Here is a 26,264-nt window from a genome sequence, read left to right as displayed (position 1 = left end):
TTTAAATTGCGAACTGCTTTTACCATTACAAATACCAAGCTATAATCCTACTTACAGACTGACACAGATGTTACAGACAGGTAGGTAACACCTGTACTGGGCATTTACCTGATACATGTCCTGTTACATTCCATAGACATAAGGTACAGCACAAAAAACAACAGTTTCCATCAGGAATTCATTTACACACAGTGAAACATTTCTCAATAAATGATTCCTCTATAACAGTCTACTAAAGGAGAACTAAGCAGGACAGGACTTTCCTCAATGACAGCCACTAAGAACATTATTTGCAAGGTAAGAATAAAATTCCTAAGTCTAGCATGTATAAGCCACCCAATTATAAATAATTTGAAGATTGGTCTATGAAGTGTTCAGGAACACTAAACCTTGGAGTTGTAAGAAATCCTGTAAAATAGTAATAAAAAAATCAAAATGGCTGTAATCTGAAGTGGAAGTCCAGCTGCAGATTTTTTACACCAAGGAAAGTCCTTTAGCACCATTGGAAACTCTGTACTAACAGCGGCTACAATCATTTCTAAAAAGTGTTTGATCTACCTATGCAGAAGATTTTTTAATAGGGCAGGTTTCTCCTACAAAACAAACATCAACACACTTAATCTTTATCTTGTTTACTACATATATAAACCACTTAGGGATAAAACATACTTGGCAAGTAATCCAAGATTACTTAGGTATTCTAGTCTCATGCATGAGTGTTTAAGATTTCTACTGTGAAAGATAACTTATTTGTATTGGCAAAGAAAATTTAAATTTGAAAAAAGTAGAAAAATTGGGATACATTCTCAATTGCCTAAATTTGCATATGATTTCATACATAAAATAATTATGCTATTAACATTTTAAAATTTTACTTAAAGGTTACTCCTTAGATACTATGATTAGAGACATTAGGATCAAAATGGCAACTATATAAACAAATTCAGGTTTTTTTAAATACAAAGTTTGGAGATATATCAGGGGACAAAGTAAGCATTCCCCAAAGAGACTTACATTCTGGTGGGAAGAGACAATGTTAAGTGTTATAAAGAAAAAGAGAACAAGATAAGAGGGTAGTGAGGATAGACAGGTTTTATTTTAGATAGGAGGAGGGTAATCTGAGACATCCTTCCTTGTGACATTTGGTTAGAAATCTCTAAGAAGGTACAGAAGCAGGTCAGGAAGGTCTGTGAGGAAAATGGGAAAGGGCAAGCAAAGGCTCTGGGACAGGAGAGGTTTTGGGGAGTTACAGGAATAACAAGCAGGCCAGTGAGGTTGAAACAAAACCAGGAAAAAAAAAAGACGGAAAATAAGATCAAAAGTAGCAAGAGGCATGGGTCTGAAGAACAGTTTTATGTTTTCTATGCAAGATTAGAGTTCCACAAGTTTAGGGCACAAGTCAACGCTAATGACAGAACTTCATCCTGCTTACAGGCTACTTTAAAGCAGAGTTCTTATTCTATCACTCTTTGCTCTCCTCGTGCCTAGTATATAACTGGCCCTTGTCTAATATTCAAGATTAGATTCAGAGAAGTGTTTTTATTATCACAGTTTACATACACCACCAATTATAATACAACTAGTACCTCCAAAATGAAGTTGAATACCAGTGATGATAAGATGTAGCATGTAGCTACAAACGGCAGATCAGGAAGGAAAGTGAGTAAATGGTCCAGTATGTTCATTCTCATTGGGCTGAATAGCCAACAGTGGCATCTTAGCACTGAGCTCCCATCTCCAATTATTAAATAAGAGATTAGGTTTTTCCTCTAACTTGGGCGGGAATTAAAATTCCTTCAAGTTAGGAATAACTTAAAATCAGAAAAACAAAACTTGCCTGCTAGCAAGGTTGATAATAGCTTATTTTCAAGGCCACCAACACAGCTTATTAAGCACGGTTATCACTTGAACACCTATGGCATCAGGTTCCTCACAAACACAGCTTGTGGCTGGGGAAACCGAGGCTGCAACACGTTAATTTGCCTGAGGTAAGAGCTAGGCATTTACTGAAGGAATAAACAGCTCATTATAGAAAGAAAAGGAATTTGAACCAGGTCTGACTGGTTCAAAAGCCCGTAATTCACACCCACTCTCCTCTATTAGATTTGCACACAATTCACAAGCATGGAGGGGGGATTCCTCATCTAATTAGATCTCGAGGGGTAAGCAAGGTAAGACAGCCACATCCTAGTTTCAAGAGTTTTTTTTGAACGTTAAGATCATAATTAGGTGAAAATAGTTAACTTAGCCCTGCTTTACATATATATGATAACTCAAATATTACAACTCAATGCTAAAGAAATTACAATTGAAGCATAAAAGCTGAGAGCTTAAGAAAAACAAAATCACTAAGATCTGGTAGCGTTTTTCCAAAAAGGATACAGTATTGATACTCAACGGAGGAACTGACTTGTACTATAGGTACACTAGGTCAAGCACGGAGTATCAAATCTTTCTCATTTGGATGTTTTTTTCGGACCCCAGAAGTCTTGGGTTCACACATATCATTCTAGCCAGGATCTTCAGAATATTCACGATGGCCCAGACATTATACTTTTGGGGGAATGTTTATCTTTTAATCTAAAATATAAGGCAACTTCAGCATTTTACATCATTACACTAAAACTCCTAAGGGTTTAAGCTCTTTAATCTACATTATCTAAAAATGATCACTGTAGGAGTAAGAAAAGGCTATTTTTTCCTACTAACTTACACAATGAATATTTTGGTTTTAGTTTCAATCTAAAATTCTTCCAAAAGAAAAAATACTTAAGAACTTCATATACAATCTTTGAAATCATTTAATATATTTTTAATATAAGTGTAAAGTTGATGTTTTTGAACTGCGGTGTTGGAGAAGGCTCTTGAGAGTCCCTTGGACTGAAAGGAGGTCAAACCAGTCCATCCTGAAGGAAATCAGTCCTGAATATTTATCGGAAGGACTGATGCTGAAGCTGAAGTTCCAATACTTTGGCCACCTGATGCGAAGAGCTGACTCACTGGAAAAGACCCTGATGCTAGGAAAGACTGAAGGCAGGAGAAGGAACAACAGGATGAGATGGTTGGATGGCATCACCAACTCGATGGACATGAGTTTGAGCAAGCTCTGGGAGTTGGTAATGCACAGGGAAGGTGTGCTGCAGTCCACAGAGTCGCAAAGAGTCAGACATGACTGAGCAACTGAACTGAACTAAAAGTGTATAAATACATATTGGGGGGATCTGAATGTTCTGTAATTTCCTAATTTTTATAAATGACTGCCAACGTTAAAGTCTTATTTTCCCCACAAAGTAATTAGTAAGTATGACAAAGCTAAACATTAAATAAAATAAACTGCCCTTAGGTGTGCCTTAAAGACCTACGAATCTTTAAACTATTACTCTTCACTCCAACACAGGCAGTTCTACTTTTCCATAACCAAATTTGTGTGTCACAAAGCTGTAGTTTTTCTGTTTGACTGTGCCTTCAGTTTATAAATTACGCATGATTAATATTTAATTTCTAGAATTGGGCTAACTGATGACAGAGAAAAACCTATTTCCTTTACACAGTGGAATTCTTGGCATACACAGGCCCCTTAAAAGAATACTGAGGGCAAGCTGAACTTAATATTCAAAAAGTGCCTAAATGATATTCTAAAATAACACTGAGTGTCTACAATCACTTAACAAAAATTTTCTTCTAAAATTAAAGTGAAATAAAGGAAATTCCTTAAAGATAGTGATTTTTTTTCTCTTTACTTAAACAGATGGTCATTCTTAAATATTACTTACCAATTTCCTTCCTTATTTCAAAGGAAACCACAGAGTATGAAATTTAGAAGAAATCATTCAGTATACAATTTTGAGATTCTAAGAATTTCACTTTTAGGGGAAAAAAAAATTAAACTATGAGCAAACCCTTGCAGGACTGCTGATCTTCAAGCCAACCAGAAAATGTGCTACTCAAAACCACTTACCTTGAGAAAATTCTTGACTCGCTCAGGATCATAGCAGTTGCTTTCTCTGCAGATTCTTTCTACTTCTTTGATCTGCCCAGTCTTGCAAGCTGCCTGAATATATTTAAAGTGCACATCTGGGTCTTGACTAAAGTTAACAATGGATCCCAGAAAATAAAAAAGACCTTAAAGAAAGAAATAATTGAAATTAAGCACAGGTGTACCTTTGAGAGCAACTGACCTGAAAAAATACTTAAGCAATTAAAAAACATTATGTCAATTATACCAAACTTCTAAAAAACAAGCAAACAAAACACTGTTATACTGCACACTCCACTCCCAAATAAAAACTAGTTGCTCAAAAAACTCAATATTAAATAATCCACTAATCAGTTCAATAAATGGATTTATACTTTAATCCCTACAGACCAGAAAATTCAATGCTTTCTACTAATGGTAGTTGAGAAATAGGAGACAGCTACTTAATATCAAAACTAATTATCACAACATATTCCAGATGAGAAATTCTGAATGAAGTCCACTACACAGGTGCTTTTATATGCAGTTAATAGAAAACACACAAAAGTAGCTTAAAAAGAATTTAATGCAGTGCTGTCCAATAGGATTTTCTGCAGTGATGCAAATACTCTATTAAGATCAGCACTAACTAACATAGCAGCCACGAACCAGATGTGGCATCTGAGCACCTGAAATGCTAGTGTGACTAAAGAACTAAAGTTTTGATTGCATTCAATTTTAATACTTTTATTTACACAGCTATATGCGGCTGGGGGCTACGTACTGAATGAAGAGTATAAATGTAGCACACAGTTAACATAAGAACTGAAAAAATTAAGAAAATTATGTAGAAATCTCTTATTACTTCTGTCTAGAGTAGTCCAATAAAAAGAGGGAGGAAAAGTTAAGCAGAGACCAGATGTTTAGCTAAGGAATCTAAAAGCCACTGACAGTGATCACATTAGCACTCAGTACAACAGTGGTTCTCAACTGTGGACGAAATGGTTTTCTTCCCATTTTCAGTGGTCACAACTGGTGGAGCAGATGCTTCTGGCATTTACTGAACTGAAGCCAGCAATGCTGCCAAATATCCTACAGGCATACAACAACATACCCTCCAACTCAACAAATCATCCAGCCCAAAATGTCTATAGCACTGAGACTGAGAAAACCTGCTACACGGACAAGTCACAAAATTTCCTCGGCTAGAATCCTTTGCCATTACAAAAGTCAGACAATATAAACATGATCATTATATACCCGATCATTAGTATTTTCATCTTATTCAAATATGACAAAGCTACTACATATATTTGTATGTTAAGATTCTGCCTTTAACTGACCTATAATATATCCATGCAGACAGTCTATTCACCTCATGTCCCTAGAACCTGATACAGATGATGCCTGACTATATTTATTGACAATAAAACTTAAAATATTCCATCAAAATAAGCTTGGAGAAAGAATTTCCAATAGCCTATGACCATTAATAACCTATGATGTATACCCCTCTTGCCTATCTTAAGTCATTTAAAATGATTCGAACTTTTAATTACCTTCAAAACTCTTGAAAGATTCAAAAAGTTCAATCAGAGACTGAGTGGACAGTTGTTCATGATACTTAGAAGCCACCTGTACACAGATCTGTAGATTCTGACGAATATTGGCAGACAGCATGGCCCTGAGGCATTCTAGGGAGTCTTCCACTGATAAGGACCCAAAGTAATTCACTAACCACTAGAGGACAAAATAAATAAGTGAAATAATATTAAATCCAATGGATCATTTGGTTACACAAACACATTTTCAGTATACCAATTAATGGTAACTAATAGGCAAGACACTGAAATACCTCAGGGTTAAGAAGATGCGTGTGAACGACTGCACGCTTTATATCATATAAGTCAGTGAAGTGTTCTAACGCACGCTGCAAGAGGCCAGCCTTTTCACACAGCTGAGCGATATGAGCCCGGTCATAATGCGTGAACATCTGATTGCCTAGAATAGCATCTGCGACCTAGAAAAACATAAAAGGATGAGTTTATCTTACCACTCCACCTGTATCAGTAACTCCATATCCAGATTACACCTTAAGATCCAATACTGGACTGATAAAGGAGAGAAAGTACAAAGAGAATTTTAGCCAAATTTTCTAAAATGATGAATGGGCGTCTCAGTAGCTTCAAATAACTTAATCTAAGCAGCTGTGAATAACAGCTATAGAAAAACCTCAGTAGCTTCAAATAACTTAATCTAAGCAGCTGTGAATAACAGCTATAGAAAAACAGTGACAGAAACATGCTATAAAATGCATGAAAACACGTACCTGAGGTGCATGCATAAGGTTCATCTCAAGCAACCTCGTCTGTAAAGGACCTTCAGATGGGCGATTATTCTTCAGGGCATCAAGCAAGAATGCAGTACACTGCTGAATTAGATTGTATTCCATAAACACATCGACAATCTGCAAAAAAAGATGTAAGGGAAATTGTTTTTAAGATACTTAAAAACTACTTTATGATACAGTTGACAATACAGGTAAGTGAAAGGAAATTAAACATTATCTCTTTCTTCATACATAAAACACTACCAGATCAAATTCCAGATTTAAAGAATATTATTTAGATAACATAACCTCATAATTTAACAGGAAGTTTTATCTTCCACAGTTACTTTAGTTCTAGTAAACACACCCATAAAATATTTCAAGATACTATATAGTAGCAGAATATAAACTGCAAGATTTAAAATTTTGATTGACTGATTGATATACACATGCATGCCACACCACAGGACATGCCAGACTTTAGTTCCCTGACCAGGGACTGAATCTGTACCCCGTGCAGTGGAAGCATGACTCCTAACCACTGGACAACCAGGAAGTCCCTGATGAACTGTTTAAAATACACAAAAGCATAAAAACGAAAGAGTCCTTGATTCCCACTTCATATATGCATTTTCTCTCTCCCTTCACCAAGTGGCAGAGACTAGCCTTTGTGTTTTCTTATACCTATATTTTTTGTATTTTTAATACATATATCACTAAATGAGGTAGGATTTGTTTTGCATGTTTTAAAGCTATATATATAGATGGTATCTTACTGTCCATTCTTCTACAACTTGCTTTTCTTAGGTAACACAGTTGAAATTTATCCATGTAAATAAATAAACACAGCTCTAAGTTCTACAAATAAAAAAGTTAACCTGTTCTCCAGGTTGTTTAAACTCAGATCCGCTCCCCCCACCCCGATTCTCTACATAAATTAACTTCTACAAAATACATTTTAAATTGTTTACCTGGGTGATATCAGCAAGAGGTTCTTCATCCTGAACTAACATTTGAGCAAACTGCTGCCCCTGATCTGGACTGATACGCATAACATTTCTCAGCAGAAAGATCCAGTCTGGAGTATATCCAACCTAAAAACAGACAAAAATGTAAGCCCTGCTGCAGAGTTCCATTTTTATATTACTTAAAGGCTTTTTCGTAACTATACTCCAATAATGGATTTTAAAAGACAGAAGAAATCACAGAACAAAAACAAACCAAAAGCAATGGGTGCCCCCCCCACCCCCGTGGGAAATAAATACTGCTTCTACAATAGAATCTTCTTACTACAGAACTACTGGTGAAAGTACAAATTCAGTTTTAACAGATGCTCAATTTGATCTTGGTTTATATAAGACAACTTGATCTTGGTGATAATATATTTGAACAAACGGCTATAAATTTTTATAATCAGCTTATTCAGTCTCATTGAACATGAAAAAATTTGTTCTAATAGGTTAAACATGCCCTAGCAGTTTAAGTTCTAAATGCCATGCAAGAGTAACTGTCTCCATTTTTGAAAAGTGATTCTGTAAATGAGAACCATACTAGTGCTTTATACTTTCCCAAGTAATCATAAAAATTTAAGGAAATTTACTATTAAAACTGAGAGTGACTATAGGATAATTTCTCTCTTAATGTTTTAATGAATTTATGTTCAGAATTTGTTTCATTGAACTCACTTTTTTAGCATATAAAACAATCTTCTGGACTTGACCTGTTTCTGCAAAGCACTGAATGACTTTATTTGGAACGTTAGCCCTTAAGTACACACTAAGCGCCAATGTAGGGTCCACAGATTTCACAAGGTCTCCCAGTTCTTCAGAACATTCCAGCTGTCCAAAGGGAAAAGAGGCTATTTAGTAATCCATGAGCTATTTTATAAATAGGCAGTTGTTACTACTTCCATTATAAATAATAACTAATATGACAGGCATTTAGTTACCCAGTTGTCCCAAAATGTATTATAAATACGCAGGAGTTATGGTTATAAAGACTACTGATTTTGTATTCAGAGCAAAGTCTCAGTAGAATTCTCCACACATTCTACTTAAGGATAAAAACCCACCAAGACTTCACATGTACAGATTCTACCAACTATCGTGTTAGGCATATAAATATTTAAGAAGCAGAATCTTGCACTTTTCACTATTAAGAATATTCAGGTATCAGTCCCAGATGGTCTCAATTTTACAAGAATAATCCAGCTCCTAATGTAATGCTATCAAATGAAAATCTGATTCAAAAAGCCAGCTGAGGTTACCATAAAGACCACTTTAAAATTAGGGAATGATCTGTAGGACCTAAGCTTCATTATCTTCTTGACTTTGGGGTTTAAAAGTTGTAAAGCAGGACACTAATTTCACAAAGTCAAGCAGATAAATATGTTAGAATTTTAAGGTGGTATACATGGAGACACACTCCTCTGTGCCGTTCAATCTGCCTAAGCTGCTCAATCTGGAAACCGCTTCTCTAAAGGAGCTTTGCTTTACACACTAGAGTTGACTTTCTATTTTATAAGTATGTCAAAAGAATAGCGCTTATCACTGATATTCAATAATGAGACGTTCTATCAGAGTCTATACCCTCTCGACTGAATACACTAATGTAGAGCTGACCAGTGTCCTTTTCACCACAAATGAATCCTACATGACCATTCACCAAAATAGGTAATGATACCCAAAAAGCTCTTACATTGTTATATTGGTCAACTCAGTTACCTTGGCTGTTCTCATCCTCCCTTATCTTAAACAATTAGGACGGACCTCAAGTACTATGTGGCTAGTAACTATTCTTCAGCAGACTCCTGTCCAAGCACCCCAACTCTGAAGTTCTATCCTCCAGTATCCTCTAAGACTGCCAGAAGCTGGGTCAAGAAACAAGGATTTAGCATTGGTAATGCAGAAATACTACCAACATACACTAAAGCTGAAAGGTCTAACATTAAAACTTATTCACAACCCAGAGTGCTATAAAATAGGACCACCTCAGTTCTTGACACTGATGTAAGACATGACAATTCAACATTGCCACTTTGTGGAGAAAGGCTTTCTATAGTGGTATGAAAGCAATAATATCACTAATGGGTTGTTTAAACTCATTAGTTGTCTTACAAATAGGTGACATTTTTCATAATATACACTAGAAAACATAATACTATTAGATGCTCTATGTGAAAAGAAACTCGTTAACTACTGAGTGAACATAAAATGGATAGAGAAATCCCACAGTAAAGAAAGCTGGTTAACAACAGTTTTCAAATATTCATATTTAAATAACTTCAAGAAACTAATAAGTTAATATTTTTTCATGTAATGCCAGCTAACATTCTCTGTGAAGTGACTCTGGGGATCTGCATCACTGCTAATCAGTCCTGATGTCCTGTTAACCAATTCCACGTTGTATATAACATATTTCCCTTACACACCTAACCGGCTCCACCATTTTGATATTTGGGAAGTTCTAGAAGAAAAGATACAATGTTGTATGGCTGAAAATACTGGGCATCCCAAGTGTGGGATGTGGGAGACAGGAATACATTCTTAGGTCCCCATGAGTTTATACATGTTGACAAATACGCAAAGCATGCAAAGTGTCTCACACTAAGCTTAACCACCAAGCAAGTAATCCTGGATTCCCTTTTAAAATAAAGATACCTCAACATGCCACAATAATAACCCATTTTCAAAAGAAAACACGCCTATGCATCTCATGCAGTGTCTATTCTTTCACCATTCCTACAAACAATGAATCACGGATGGAGATGTTCTGGTACAGCCTGTGTTTTTAACTTGCTAACGTGGTATTTAATCAAAGTGAAAATATGTTAACGTTAAGTTAATATACCTTATCTTCTTTTAACCATTTCTCCAAAAGCTGTTTCCGCCCCTGCTGAAGTACAGGCCTACACAGTTCTAAGGATTCATATTTGTTTAGCTGGCCCTGGTCCAAAAGGATTCCAAAGTACTGAAGTAGGGGTGAAGTTTGACCTGGCTGAGCTGGAACACTCTGGAACCGACGGATGGTGTCTGGGGTACGAAGAATTCCCTTTAAGAAACAGAAATGTTAAGGACTCCTTTTAAAGATGATTCAATATCACACTAATAACTTCATGGATCTGTTAAGTCAATTTTAAAGGCATAATTCCATCTACTGAAACCAAATCTCAACTTTTCAACACGTTGAATGGTAAAGATTCAGGCAATGTCTGTCAAACTTCTGATTCAATGTTATGAGATTATTCTGAATCAGAAACATACCAACCTAATCATAATGCTAATGTATTATTCCAGGTTCATATTAGGTTAAGTAAAAATTTCATTACCGGTCAGGGAGTAAGGTATTAATTCAGTCCAACATAATACAAAAATGATGAGGATAAATTCAGGTCAAGTTCAGACAACTCTTCGTACCATGAATTGAACAAGATCTGTTTCATCTTTAAGACATAAAATCAGTAGCTATCATAAGATCCAACTAAGTAAACATTATTACATCTATGTAAATCAGAGCCTGTTAGATCTACACATCATTCTAACAATCTGAGTTTTAAAAAGTTAACCAAATCTAGAGCATAGAAAAGTTAACTAACTAAATCTAGAAGAAACTCATTCTACTGGAAAACATATCCTAAAAAAATACTCATTTCTCTGTGGGAAGCTGGTTCCACTCCTAACAGTATTAGAAACAGACCACGCTGGCATCAATCCAAACATGGCAATTTTCATTTTCATAACTACGTACCTTTGGTGCATTAGCGGCCACCTTTGCTGCCTCTGAGTAATTTCCCTGGGCAAAAAGAGCATTAAATTTCCGGGCAAAGAGTTCTTCAGCACCAGCTAAGTTGTTACGTACAGCCATTCTCAGAGCCAAATCAGGATTTTGTAGGACATTGGTGATATAAGGGATTATGTTTTCTTCTTCCACACATACTGAGAGAACCTGCAATTTAAGATCTAATGAACAGCTGCAATGCGTTCACTTGAGCATCAGATACTAGATATATTTAATGCTGATGACCACTGAGTGACAAAATATAAAACTGTGATGGCTGCTTTCTTGCTGCCACTTTAAAAAAAAAAAAAAAAAGAGGGCAGAAAACAGAAGACTAAGGGGTGCTGCTAAACCAAATGGGGGTTCCTAAAGAAACCTATATGCAGGTCAGGAAGCAACAGTTAGAACTGGACATGGAACAACAGACTGGTTCCAAATAGGAAAAGGAGTACGTCAAGGCTGTATACTGTCAACCTGCTTATTTGACTTCTATGCAGAGTACATCATGAGAAACGCTGGGCCGGAAGAAGCACAAGCTAGAATTAAGATTGCCGGGAGAAATATCAATAACCTCAGATATGCAGATGACGTCACCCTTATGGCAGAAAGTGAAGAGGAACTCAAAAGCCTCTTGATGAAAGTGAAAGAGGAGAGTGAAAAAGTTGGCTTAAAGCCCAACATTCAGAAAACGAAGATCATGGCATCTGGTCCCATCACTTCATTGGAAAGAGATGGGGAAACAGTGGAAACAGTGTAAGACTTTATTTTTTGGGGCTCCAAAATCTCTGCAGATGGTGACTGCAGCCATGAAATTAAAAGATGCTTACTCTTTGGAAGGAAAGTTATGACCAACCTAGATAGCATATTCAAAAGCAGAGACATTACTTCTCAACAAAGGTCCATCTAGTCAAGGCTATGGTTTTTCCAGTGGTCATGTATGGATGTGAGAGTTGGACTATAAAGAAAGCTGAGTGCCGAAGAATTGATGTTTTTGAACTGTGGTGTTGGAGAAGACTCTTGAGAGTCCCTTGAACTGCAAGGAGATCCAACCAGTCCATCCTAAAGGAGATCAGTCCTGGGTGTTCATTGGAAGGACTGATGCTGAAGCTGAAACTCCAATACTTTGGCCACCTCATGCGAAGAGTTGACTCATTAGAAAAGACCCTGATGCTGGGAGGGGTTGCGGGCAGGAGGAAAAGGGGATGACAGAGGATGAGATGGCTGGATGGTATCACCGACTTGATGGACATGAGTTTGGGTAGACTCCGGGAGTTGGTGATGGACAGGGAGGCCTGGCATGCTGCAATTCATGGGGTCGCAAAGAGTCGGACACGACTGAGCGACTGAACTAAACTGAACTGAAAATAGAGCTGTCTTGTAATATAAGTAACTCCCGATCTCATACAGTCCAAACTCTAATTGCTTTGCTACCATCCATTCTTAACATGGCATGGGCTCACATGGACGAAGTTTAAGATAGATTCCTCTTAACTCTGATTTTTCAGTAATTTTAATTACATTTACATTCCCAGAGTTCAAATTATATACTCAAGGAGGGAAAGGACCACTAAATCCTCACACACCTTATATATTGCAAGGTATACAGTAGATGCTTAATAAATGTGGCACCAGTAAAGAGCAACTTCTAATTGCTCTTTTTAAAGAACAATTAATTACCTACCCTCAGTTCCCCAAGTAAGTCATTGTCACAGAATGCCGATCTATTTGCTTAAAAGCTGAATTTCTGTCAATTGCCAAAGAGAAAAGGAGTCCTTCATCATGCATCCATTCCTCTCCCCAACACCAGATCTGGGTACACACCCCAGCTTATAAACTACTTCTATTCCCCGTAATGACAGTTCTCATACCATTATTTCTCATACCAGTGTTTCTCAGTCACTATTCCACATAAAGAAAGGAACTTATCTTTGTCTTTAATTGTATATTTCGCACCAGGGCAGTGTTGAACACAAAGTAAATGCTTAATATTTGCCAAGTAAGTGAGAACTCAATAACCAAACAAGTAATATATATTTGCCTGTTCTATTATTCCCTTTGAGGAAAATGAAATTTTAACCTCCAAGTGTTTCCTTTCTACAGATCTGACCTCCATCTTCCAAAGCTTAGGTCATTCTCTATCTGCAATGTGACACTAATACCCCATGTTAAGAGGTCTTTTTTTAAAAGAAAGAATTCTTTCTTTATAGTTATTTACATTTTCATCTTTAATACTACTTCTTAGGAAAAATAAGGAAGATGAACAAACCCACTTCCAACTGTACTTTCTGTAGCCTTCCCCAAATACCAAATCCATAGTTTCATCTTTATCCCATTTTTAGATTGTATTAGCAGAGTTCTAGAAACCAGTATTTAAGACATACAGGGGGAAAAGATGGTTCTTGTATCTTCTAAAGTATTCAGTTCTACCAAGTTCAGACTGTCATCTTGATCACTTTTAATTTTGCAACCAACAGAAACCATACTCATTCCTTCAGGGCATTGGGTCAGGTCCAGCTATAGTTAGCTCTGATCAAAAGAGTAGAGCCCTGAGCCCTATAGGTTATTGTGAACATTCATCTTATTCAAAGCAGTTGGCAAAGAAAACTTGTGGAGAGAGGGAAGGGAAACAATCAATAATCAAAGTTATGAATATTAATATATAATGGTAAAATTTTCAGGATATTTTAGTTAAAACAATTATCTCTGGCTTAACAACTTTATGATTATAAATTATCAGTAATCTAGTTCACCAAAAGACACATTCATTCCTGATTTTTCCACGAGAGGCACATGCAACTCAATAAATGAATGCTACTGAATTTTTAAAGTGGCTTTTGTGCCAGACACTGACTAGTGCAGAAATACAATTAAAAAAGAAAAGCCCCTTTCCTAAGGAAGAACAGTGATGAAGTAGTTAAACAAGCAACTGTAACTCACTGTGTTAAGTGCCATGGGGAGGGCTCCCTAAAGCAGAAGCACCTAATCAGGTGTGGAACCGATGGAAAGGATGGATGAGTAGGGAGAGACTCCCTTTCTCTACAGTATTTCTTTCTTCACATACATACTATGTTCTGAAAATTAATAGAATAAAGGAGAAAAAAAAAAACCTATCTGCTTTCATTTACCATTGAGGAAAAACAATAATTTGGAGGAAAACAAACAAAAGGAAAGGTCAATAACATTTAACCATTTTTTTTTAGGGAAAAAGATACTTCTAGGCATAATATTTTAAATTACATTAAAACACTAAAATACAGAAAAAAAGATCACTTGGGTTAGGTGGTGTGAGGAGGTTTGTCAAATGTGACAAGTCAGAACAGCAAACTGGGTAACTTTTCAAGTACCCCACTGAACCTACCAGAGCTACTGTAACATATCACCTTCCCACATTAAACATTCAGTAATAATTAAAGAGGTGAGAAAAAAGACAAAGGAAGAATTTTTTTCCTTGTAGTTGATAATGAGTCTTACAGATTACAGGAAGCAAACTCTATAAAAAGTATACAGTCTTAGAATCCCCTGGTGGTCCAGCCCTAGGACTCGCCACTACTGGGGCCTGGGTTCAATCTCTGGTTAAGCAACTAAGATCCCACAAGCCCTGGGGTGCAGCCAAAAAAAAAAAGTATACAATCTGTCAGATGTCACCCTATCAATTTCTTTGCATGAAGAGCCACTTCTCTTGATAACAGAGACACAAACACAATCCTTAGGTGGCTATACTATATGCCAAATAGTTCCTTCTCTTTGAGATACAGTTAAAGAGAGATTGCAGAGTACATAGTAGTATATAATATATATATGCATCTGTATTTTTAGATATACATTATTTTCTGACATCCAAAATTACCATTTACTTTTTGGCAAAAGGCTAACCGTAGTAAGTGTTATTTTCTTTTATCACCTAATTTGATTTTCAAGGTGTCCTTACCTGTCCCTTTCTGTTTACTCCAATTATTCCAGCCGTGGCTTCATGAGGTGCAGTGACAAAGATCGTTTCTCCACTGATTCTATTCATGTAGATGCAGGTACCAGTCTCAAGGTCATAGAGGTGGATGTAACCATACTTCGTAATCAAGAATACTACATCATGCTTTTCACTGATCTGTATAAAGAAAATAAGTACTTCAGTAATAATGAACAATCAGAAAGTTTAGTCCCATTCCATTTCAGAGATGGTAAAATTCTAGGATTTTGACAAGAGGCTTTTATGAAAAATTAAAAACTAGTATTTATGGTTTCTTCATTTTTACTGCAGATTCAAATATGCAATGTCCCAAGCTCTTACATAAAACACAAGAATATTAATAAACTGTATAAGATAAAAGAGAAAACATAATTTTGAAGAACCTGGGATAACCCAATTTATGTATTACATAAAGAAGTATTACTTTACAAAGTTTCGCTATTTCTGAGTAAAGGCACCACTTAAAATTATACTGTCAGTAGTACTTTTTTAATTACTCGTGTTTAGAAAACAAATTTCAAGTTCCTTTGTTTTGCTTAAAATACCTGCATTGCAACAGGAAAGTCATTTTGTGCTTCTGGAGGAAAGAAAACATCCACTGCCTTCTTTGGAAATGGTTGGTTCCCTGTTGGTGGTGTGCCAACTTCAATGATATGTAACTGTTCAAAAGAAAAGTAAAACTTATGATCAACTGCTAAAAAGGACCATAGCAGCTTTATTTGTGAAAACAACCAAATGTCCTAAATAGCTGAACTAGGCCTGGAGTGCTGTGGTTCGTGGGGTCGCAAAGAGTCGGACATGACTGAGCGACTGAACTGAACTGAAACTATATGGTAACAACCATACTATGGAACACTCCTCAGTAATAAAATGAACTTTCAGACACAATGTCCAGTGGAAACACATAAAAAATGGCTACTCTTCATAAGATCGCATACTATATGATTCAACTTATAAAGCATTCTTGAAGAGACAGAATTTCAGAAATGAAAAGTAAAGTAGTGATTTACAGGGGTTAGAGATGGCAAGCTAGCAGTAAGTGGTTGTGACTATAAAGGGGCAGCAAGAAGGTAATCTTTGTGGTAATGGAATAGTATGTATCTTCAATCTATACATGACAAAATTACACAATTATATAATTGAACCAATGTTGATTTCTGGTTTGTCAAATGTACTAAATGGCTATGTAAGACGTAACCATTAAGGTAAACTAGGAAAAGAGCACAGGATCGTTTCCCACAAATAATATGTATTACTTCAAGATAAAAATTTTAAAAAGTCAGTTGAACAGCTCAACCACATCTCAATCTACCTTAAAGAATGGTAAAACAATACACACAAAAATGCATTCTCATGGCTTTCGATTACAATTAAATTTTCCAAATAGAAATCTAACTGAAGTTATTAAAGTCTTCTCTGCCCACACCTACTCTAAATACAGATTAAGTATAGACTCAACATGAGTAGTCGCTTTAATCACAGACACCTCAGAAATTTGGATGAGAACATTCTGGTTTAAAATGTCTGATGCTGTACATCAGCAAGCAATGGCAAGAGAGAGCAAATAATGTTAATGGAAGACTACTATATATTTTGCTTAGTCATGTGAGGAATGGACTTAAAAAATAACTCGGTTTCCAAGATATATAACCATATGAAAGTTACAGGGTCTCATCCTTAATTAGAATGACTAGCCATACTGAAAAAATTGCCTTCCCTTAAAAAAACCATGGCCGACTATAAAATATATAGCACAATATATCAAGTAAGCTCAAGAACCTATAAACTGGTTTTCTGATACTACAAAAATTATACACAAGGTTTTTTCTTAGGAGGACTTTTCAAAAAATGTCACAGCCTTATGTCTTAATTAGTGCATCTAATTTCTAATGTATATGGGTTTTTTGTTTAAAATTCATCAATTCAGATCTAAATATCTAAATTGTATTTTTTATCATTAGCCTACTGAGAGGCTGGTAGGAACATTCCTTGGTTCAGGGATTATTACTCTAAACTTTTAGGGAGAACTCTACCTCTGTACATATGTTCCCGCCCAGATTACAGGTTACTGATTACTGTATTTTAAGCAATCTCGATCTTGATTTTTTAAAACTACTTAGCATGGAAAATATATTAAGACTTCAGAGAACCTGCTATGGCGATGAGGAGAGCAGTCAGACTGCGTTTCCAGGGGCAGTCGTGCCAAGCGGGCATCCAGCAGTGCAATCGCAGCAGCAGCAGGGCCTCAGAGCTCTGCGCCAGGGCTTCTGGCTGCTGCCCACTCTCCCTTATTCCTCCTAATTCTCCCAGCTTGGTTCTAAACCTTCTTAGCTAATGCAAACTACCCACTATACCTTCATTATTAAACTTTATGCTCTAAGCAACCATCCCCTGTTTCTGTTGTCTGCAACTAAGAACCCTGCAAAGCACTTCAACTTGTCCAAGTGATTTCAATGTAGTCAAGTGTTGAGAAGCTCTGATTTAAGGCAACGGTACTGAAATTGTGGTCCACTCTACCTAGTCATCTACAGCATTTAAAATGCACATTATGAGCTCCACTTACTGAATCAGACTCTCTAGATGGAAGGCATACAAATGTACATTTTAGCCACCCTAGTGATTCTTAATGCACAGGAAAGCCTTTGGTAAAGGCAATGAAATAAAGTCTATAAACAGCAGACACAAACAAGTTGCTTAAGAAACATTCACTTTAGACAAGTATCACCAGAAACAGAATTTAAAGAAATTAAATCACCACCAATCTGAATGTTAAAAACAAATTAACAAAAGAGAAGACTATTTTGGAATCAGATAACAAATTAATTAGTAACAGAAAGACAAAAGGCAAATTCTCATTAAAACAATTTCCAGAGGCAAAACTTACCTTCCCTCCCGCTTGACCCCGTACTGCAAAACAAAACAACGTTGACTCTTCTGCATTGCCTTCCATCTTGAATTGTGCGAAGCTAGCCGCGTGTCCCTCAATGGGCTGAGACACTTTCCTATCTACAGAATACAACTGCATAGCTCCCACCACACGATTTTGCTACAAAAGATCAAGCAGAATAAAGTTTAGGGTCCCAACGAACCAGTAACTTTCAGATACAATAATCAGTGAAATAATTAAAACACTTTATCATCTTTAGAAGGATTTACAATTCCTTTTCTCTCAATGTAGATTTGATACTTAATTTAAAATTTAGTTGCAAACATTCTATTAAAGCTTAACATGAATGTTTAAAATGTGCCTCACATACAACCATCTTTTTACACTATACTTTTTTTTAAAAAAAAGAAAGATATAGGAGTACTCGGAGAAGGCAATGGCACCCCACTCCAGTACTCTTGTCTGGAAAATCCCATGGGCAGAGGAGCCTGGTAGGCTGCAGTCCATGAGGTCGCTAAGAGTCGGACACGACTGAGCGACTTCACTTTCACTTTTTCACTTTCATACATTGGAGAAGGAAATGGCAACCCACTCCAGTGTTCTTGCCTGGAGAATCCCAGGGACGGGGGAGCCTGGTGGGCTGCCGTCTATGGGGTCACACAGAGTCGGACACGACTGAAGTGACTTAGCAGTAGCAGCAGGAGTACTCATTCTGCAGTAAATATCCACAATAAATTCCAAATCACTCAAACTCATTCCCTCAACCCGCAGAGAGGACCTCAAAACACCTTAAGAGTACTCCAACCTGTATGACAGTATAAGGGATTAAACCAGCAACTTTTATTTCTTTTTAAAAAAAAAGGGGGGGGGGGAGTCAGATGGGCAAAGAAGATCCAATTTCAAAATAAACTACATTTCAAGCACATAAATTCTCTAGACCTTTTCTTTATTCAAAACTAGAAAAATGTTACCTGTGCAGATATGCCAGTCAGAAGTAACCACTTTTGCTTTGCATCAGTTCGATAATTGATAATCTGGCACCCTGCGAGGCTAGAGTGGCGATCAAACATTTTCACCGGCTGCGACTCTCCTTCCATACTCCAATGATAAACTGCATTATCCGTAACAAGAGCAACCGTATTCAAAGAGATCCATTTCCAGAAGGTGACATCATCAGTCATGGTATGGGCCTTCATTTTACTTTTCATTTCAATGTTAAATATCTGGAGAGTTTTCCCAGCTAAAAACAAAAGTAAGAATTATGAATCACTAAGAAAGCAAAGCTCAAGATAAATTAGTATCTAGCTAGATCAGACTATCTCTGCATCAAAATCTGTAACTTCCAAACAAAATGGTCCTAGCGTGAGACTAATAACATCTACAGTAGTCACAGTGACAGAGCTGCAACCACTGAGGAGCTGGGACTGAGCAATCTACACCTAAACGTGAAGCAAAAACTATCACCTCTAATAAATACACTTGAAACAGATAGTATTACTTCCAAAGAGTTTTAAATCCCAACTAAAAATGAACAGCTCCCTTAATGATGAAAAACAAGTTGTAACCTTCATACTTAATTAAGAATGCTTACCCATAAACTTAATGGTTGGTACACAGAAAAAAAATGGTTGGTACACAGAAAAAAACAAATCTGATTCAAGCACATGGGGAAAACGTCTACTTTTTAAAAGGCAGCCATCCCCCATTCAAATATATCTTGTGGAAACTTCTTTGGAAGAGGATCTACTTCAACTCTACCTGTACCACTAACACATGAGAGAGGTGCATGCTACACTGTATTGGTTTAAGATACAAAGGGAAGGTAGAGGTGCTACAGAAAAGGAGAGGAAGACAAAGGAGGAAGGTTTCAGATGTTAATATATTAAAGGTAAGAACAAAATTCAAGCTTCAACCAGTTAAAACAGCAAACATTTAGTAAAAGAAGATGAAATCTGCTGTGAATGTTAAGAGTTCACTGAGTCAGATGCAAAGGTTTATACTGAAAATTTGAGACCCATCACAATCCAAAAAGTGATTTGGGTTAAGTTAATAGAGATCAAAGCCCACAGCTAACATTAGGCTGCCTAATTCGTATTAGTCCTTAGAGACTAAGGAAAACTCCATTCCTGAGCCTCAGAGAATTTGGCTCCTGAAGAACAAAAATTATAAGGTAGTAAGGGAGTGGGGGTGGAGAGAGGGATGGGACGGGACACAAAACATACAGCTTTGTACCACAACCCTCCTTAATTACTACATGGGTAAAAACTTCTTCCATAAAATGAAGAATGTTATCCCCATCCCACACAATATGTAAACCACAACCAGACTTGAACAATTGTGAGAGTTACGGTCCTGTTTATAAAAAGAAACTAAGGGATTTGAAACTGGATTCAGAAGGAAGCCATATTTGGGAATAATTTAAATTTCCTTTGTTTCTTCCCCAACCCCTAGTTAATTACATGTTTTATTCTTTATGTGAAAGAGGTTGGAGCATATGTACATGGGGTGTTTTGGGGAGGAGGGCAAGGGTTGACAGCTTAACTATGTAGTGTAGACACAAAGGCACAGATCTATAATGGTATTACTGTATGGGGCTCTGAAAACTCTTTCAATTTATTCTTTTTATAAAACAGGACAATAACTAATACAATCTAATTTAAGAAAACTCACCATCTGCACACATAAGAAAGCATTAAGAAATGTGATAAAATAACAACAACATTAAAAATAGAAAAGAATTATGAGAAAATTAAAACGATGGCCTTATAATAGAGGAATGAGAGCTGTTAAGCAATTGAATTTAAATTCTTTAAGGAGGCTGAAGGGAACTTACTACCTTAAATATGTACTGCAAATAACAGACCCCTGCCACAGAACAAGTATCCCAGGTAAAATCTGGACCATCTTTCCCAGAGATGAGATCAACTTCTATCTTGCAGAGATGTAACAATGACTTCTTTGAGTATGTTTTCAGTCCACCCCTCGCCCAATCAATTTAATTTCCAAACAGTGTCACTACTAAACACAAAATATAAATCATGTGGAAAAAACAAGTCTATTTAAATACTTCAGCACCTGGAACAAGTCACCCACAAATTTACCAAGAAATTACCAAGAATCTGAACACTTCCTCCTACTATCAAGAAGAAAAGCAACAAACCAAAAAACAGCCAACTAAATGTCTCTTTCAAGTTGAGATAGTTACCTAGCCCTCGTAAGAGTCTGTTTTAAATAGTCAATTCTACTTTCAGTCTAAAGTTCAAAGGAAAAAAATTAACGTAAGACTCCCAGAAAGTATGAGGGCCTCTGAACTCTGTTTGGACTGCCAGGTTGTAGAGTTAGTTCCCTACTATGACAATTAAAAAGTCAGTCTGAATAAACTAACACCATTGATTCCAAAAAGTTAATACCTACCTATATATACACACACACTTTTAAAAATCAGTCTAAGTTCAAGCCAGTTTTAGAATTCGTTAAATGTAACACAAACCTGACATATAAAAAAGACACAGAATGAAGAGCAAGTTTATCACCATAACAAAATTCTGCAATGTATAGTTGCTAATACTAGTAAAGTATATTTTACTCCAGAAAACAAATCACTAATTTCTTGTGTCTTCTGTAAATGGGGTTATGTTTTTAATATAATATTACCACACCATAGATATAAAGCTTAAATTCATTTAATCTAAATCTTAAAATTTTCCAAGTATGTGTAGAAAGTAAGACAGCTCACAGAATTATGCCAAGTAAAAGTCATGAAAATAGTTTAAAAAATCACAGTAACAGCTTTCACTTTGCAGATCTGTTTAACCAAACTTAATATACTAAAAAAAAAGATTCTAATTACTGTATTTGAATAAATTCCTATAGGAAAAGTTTTAAGAAAAAAACACAATCTGTTTATACCTTTTAGTGCAATTACTTTGCTGGCTGGATTCATGATGGCGCTGTCTGCTGAAATTGGTCTTCGAATTGGATTACTTGGGTCATTCATATCAATAATTACCACCTGGGCCTGCTCTCCTACTTTCTCTCTAATGCAGATGAATTTGTCTGACTCCATAGTCAAGGTACTGAAGCCAATATTTGCTGGGTTTATACCCAGGTTCTGGAGCTGAGGGAAGAAAAAAACAAAAAATATTAATAAATCATGCTACCAAGTGAATTAGAAAGACTTGATATTCATGTGTGGTCATCATTACAAATCCTCATTTAACCATTACTACTTCAAGGTCAACATTGACAACTCCATTACACGGATTCAAATGAGGCAATTAATATAATGGACCTTCTCTCTTCCAACAAGTATGGTTTTCAATTGTTTTGTTATAATCCTGCAGTTGTAACTTGAGAGGTATAACCATCTGGTGACAACTAAGAGGAAGAACAGACAGATATAAAGGTAAGAGCTACATCTGAGAGGTAGCCTTTATGGGTCAAGGAACCTGAGGTAATCAATGTTTCATGGCTTGGGATTTCTGAACTATTAGATCGTCCTCTCTAATCCCCTTTAGGATTTAGTAGTTACTTGATCATATGTACTGGACTTCAGGAAACTGAAAATTATTGATAAATTATAGCATAAAATGAGAGAGTTAAAAATTTCACAGGGTTCTTGGTCTAAAGTAACTTGGATCAGCCAGAGCAGACAAGTAAGTTACAATACTTGGCAAAAAGTGCCAAAACAAAGATACGTAAGAGAGATCCAGTCAAAGGAAGCCTACAGGCAAGGGAGTGAATGTGTTCAACAGAAGTAGACTAGAGAACACACCACAGAAGGATGAGCACATATTAAGGCCTAGAGATATGAAAGTGTGGTCTGCTGCGGCTTTGCTGGTGGTCCACTGGTTAAGAATCTGCTTTCAATGCAGGGGATGCTGGTTAGATCCCTGGTTGGAGAACTAAGATCGCACATGCTGTGGGGCAACTAAGCCCATGTGCTGCTACGAAGACCCAAAACAGCTAAATAAATAACTAAAAAAAAAAAGTGTGGTCTGCTAAGGGAATTCTAAGTGCTCTTGTAACACTGGGAATAGAGATTATGTATGAAAGGTTTTTGGAGAATTAAGATTACAAACACAAGTATGGGCTAGACTGGTAAGATAGATGTACCCCAGTAAGAATCAGGAATTGATCCTAAGGAAACTACTTCAGGATTTTAACAAGGAAAATAATGGAATCAGATTTGCTTTGTGTATGCAGAAGCTATTAATTTGCTAAGCAAATATACAAGATCTAAAGATGACACATCTTTAAAAACTAGTTAAATATATAACTGAGAACAAGAGGAGAAGGAGATTTCTACCAGACTGGGTCATTTCTCTAGGTGACTAAATGTAGTATAATAGACCACCACTCAAAGGCTACCTGAAGGCTTTCTTAGCCTTGACCAGCGGGAGGGTTTTATTTTTTTCCTCCAATAGGTAACAAGTTCACATGGAACAAAATACAAACAAAAATTTTAAAGCAGGAAGATGAAAAAAAAATTTTTTTAAGCACGGGAAAAGAAAACTCACTGTCACTACTCTTTCTGGACCAGCTGAGCCAAGGTAACTGTGATGCATGCTCAGTCACTCAGTCCTGTCCAACTCTGTGCAACCCCACGGACTGTAGCCCTCCAGGCTCCTCCCCCGTCCACGGAATTTTCCAGGCAAGATACTGCAGTGGGTTGCCATTTCCTACTCCAGGGGATCTTCCTGACCCAGGGATTGAACCCATGTCTCTTTCACTGGCAGGTGGATTCTTTACTGCTGAGCCACCTGGCAAGCCCTAAAGGTAACTGTCTTTTACATAAATTATTCTGTCAAACTCTTCTGCTAATAGTGCTAAACTATAACCAGTCCAGGATTTCAAAAGAATACAACGTAAGATTAAGAGACTACATTGTAATTTCACTTCCCTCTTACACCTCAATGACTGTAGGTACAATGATAAAGTATAGTTACAGTAACTTGGTCACTGAATACCAGGGTACGTAACCAAGCAATTGTCTAACTATTAACACAAACATGGTAATAAAGTGGAAGATTAACTAGTTGTACAAGCTCAAGTATATGCTGTAGTGCAAGGCAAGTATACAAGCTGTGAGATATGTAACTTATAAGTGAGTTTGGTTACAACTTTATGAATTACCAATTTTCATTTCTTCCTAACTTTAACTTTTAGTGACACTGAGTTTCAGAACTAATGGAGGAAGATAAAGAAGTGGTCCTCAACAATCCATGAAGGGACCTTGTCGGGGGTTAAGGGATGCCTTATGCAAACCAGGCTGTCTAATTTCATAAGAGGTGGATACATTTGTATTTCTGAGTAGACCAGTCCTCAGGCTCAAGTTTCATTGAGTTACCTTTCCAATAATTAAAAAAATATTTCAGTAGATCCTAGAGCTCCCAGAACCATATACATAAAAGCAACAAGTTATCTTCTAAACTACTCTTTAAAAGAATTCTAGGCCTCTAAGTTACTACCAAACATTCACCAAAAGCAATTTTGAGTCTCAGCTGTCACAGCTTAAATCCTACAATGTCTGAGAAAGTAAAAATAAACAGTGCTAGTCAAACAGTAAAATTAAAACAAGGATGCAAACCACAAACACACTGAACTAAATGATTCCAAGAGATTCTTTTTTATTCCTCCACATAAGAGGTAGGTAGAAGACAACTAACTGTAAGAGAAGAAAACACTATGAGATAATAAAGAGGAGGGAAAATGGTAAGTCAAGAAACATGTGTTTTATTCTTTCCCAGATCTCCAGATAAATGCATCAAGAAATGTCTTCAAAAGCCAGCAGAGACCTTTAGCCTCATAGCTGTTTTATTTGCAGAAAAAAGCAAAGATTTGGTGCAAAGTGGGGGCACGTCCTGATACTTCTCCTCAATCTATGTAGTACTTTTACTTTTTCTCATTAAACACATTCTACCAAGAAAGCTGTGTATATATATTTTTAACCTTCTCTATCAACATTGTACTGCATATGAAAGATTTATACTTTATTAAAAAAAAATTAAGTAAAAACTAGATGGCAAATCCTCACCAATCTACACATTTAAACATTTTAAGAAGCATACTTAAGTAATGCCTATTTACATAAATAAATAGGAAACTTCTCCTTCCTAAAAAGTCTCTCCCAGTTGTTAGGATAAGTGACCTATTTCAATAGGTTAACAGAAAGTTACTTTTTCTCCCACCTCTTCAAATAAGGTCAGTAAGAATTTTTCCTCATTGCTGATACTTCTCAGTGAGAATGCCCAGTTCAGTTCAGTCGCTCAGTCGTGTCCGACTCTTTGAAACCCCATGCATTGCAGCATGCCAGGCCTCCCTGTCCATCACCAACTCCCGGAGTTCACTCAGACTCATGTCCATCGAGTCAGTGATGCCATCCAGCCATCTCATCCTCTGTCGTCCCCTTCTCCTCCTGCCCCCAATCCCTCCCAGCACCAGAGTCTTTTCCAATGAGTCAACTCTTCGCATGAGGTGGCCAAAGTACTGTGTTTCAGCTTTAGCATCATTCCTTCCAAAGAAATCCCAGGGCTGATCTCCTTCAGAATGGACTGGTTGGATCTCCTTGCAATCCAAGGGACTCTCAAGAGTCTTCTCCAACACCACAGTTCAAAAGCATCAATTCTTCGGCGCTCAGCCTTCTTCACAGTCCAACTCTCACATCCATACATGACCACAGGAAAAACCATGGCCTTGACTAGACGAACCCTTGTTGGCAAAGTAATGTCTCTGCTTTTGAATATACTATCTAGGTCGGTCATACCTTTCCTTCCAAGGAGTAAGCATCTTTTAATTTCATGGCTGCAGTCACCATCTGCAGTGATTTTGGAGCCCCCAAAAATAAAGTCTGACACTGTTTCCACTGTTTCCCCATCTATTTCCCATGAAGTGATGGGACCGGATGCCATGATCTTCGTTTTCTGAATGTTGAGTTTTAAGCCAACTTTTTCACTCTCCTCTTTCACTTTCATCAAGAGGCTTTTGAGTTCCTCTTAACTTTCTGCCATAAGGGTGATGTCATCTGCATATCTGAGGTTATTGATACTTCTCCCGGCAATCTTGATTCCAGCTTGTGTTTCTTCCAGTCCAGCGTTTCTCATGATGTACTCTGCATATAAGTTAAGTAAGCAGGGTGACAACATACAGCCTTGACATACTCCTTTTCCTATTTGGAACCAGTCTGTTGTTCCACGTCCAGTTCTAACTGTTGCTTCCTGACCTGCATACAAATTTCTCAAGAGGCAGATCAGGTGGTCTGGTATTCCCATCTCTTTCAGAATTTTCCACAGTTTATTGTGATCCACACAGTCAAAGGCTTTGGCATAGTCAATAAAGCAGAAATAGATGTTTT

General features: G+C 36.8%; 1 protein-coding gene across 4 annotated transcripts in view; it reads right to left on the bottom strand.

Annotated features, from left to right (window-relative positions):
• CLTC (clathrin heavy chain) overlaps positions 1 to 26,264 on the bottom strand; it is a 71,408-nt gene that overhangs the window by 26,295 nt on the left and 18,849 nt on the right. For all 4 annotated transcript variants that reach the window (XM_070772587.1, XM_070772585.1, XM_070772588.1 and 1 more), the window contains exons 2-14: positions 21,821 to 22,028; positions 18,883 to 19,151; positions 17,909 to 18,070; positions 15,570 to 15,683; positions 14,989 to 15,162; positions 11,031 to 11,228; positions 10,134 to 10,334; positions 7,970 to 8,122; positions 7,256 to 7,378; positions 6,285 to 6,422; positions 5,811 to 5,975; positions 5,515 to 5,695; positions 3,959 to 4,122 (exon numbers count right to left, since the gene is read on the bottom strand). In XM_070772587.1, the coding sequence (XP_070628688.1) occupies positions 3,959 to 4,122; positions 5,515 to 5,695; positions 5,811 to 5,975; positions 6,285 to 6,422; positions 7,256 to 7,378; positions 7,970 to 8,122; positions 10,134 to 10,334; positions 11,031 to 11,228; positions 14,989 to 15,162; positions 15,570 to 15,683; positions 17,909 to 18,070; positions 18,883 to 19,151; positions 21,821 to 22,028 (2,250 nt within the window). The remainder of the gene's footprint in view (positions 1 to 3,958; positions 4,123 to 5,514; positions 5,696 to 5,810; positions 5,976 to 6,284; positions 6,423 to 7,255; positions 7,379 to 7,969; positions 8,123 to 10,133; positions 10,335 to 11,030; positions 11,229 to 14,988; positions 15,163 to 15,569; positions 15,684 to 17,908; positions 18,071 to 18,882; positions 19,152 to 21,820; positions 22,029 to 26,264) is intronic.

This window comes from Bos indicus, chromosome 19 (genome assembly GCF_029378745.1).
Source record: "Bos indicus isolate NIAB-ARS_2022 breed Sahiwal x Tharparkar chromosome 19, NIAB-ARS_B.indTharparkar_mat_pri_1.0, whole genome shotgun sequence".
Classification (NCBI taxonomy): Eukaryota; Metazoa; Chordata; class Mammalia; order Artiodactyla; family Bovidae; genus Bos; species Bos indicus.
This window is presented reverse-complemented; position numbering and strand designations above follow the sequence as displayed.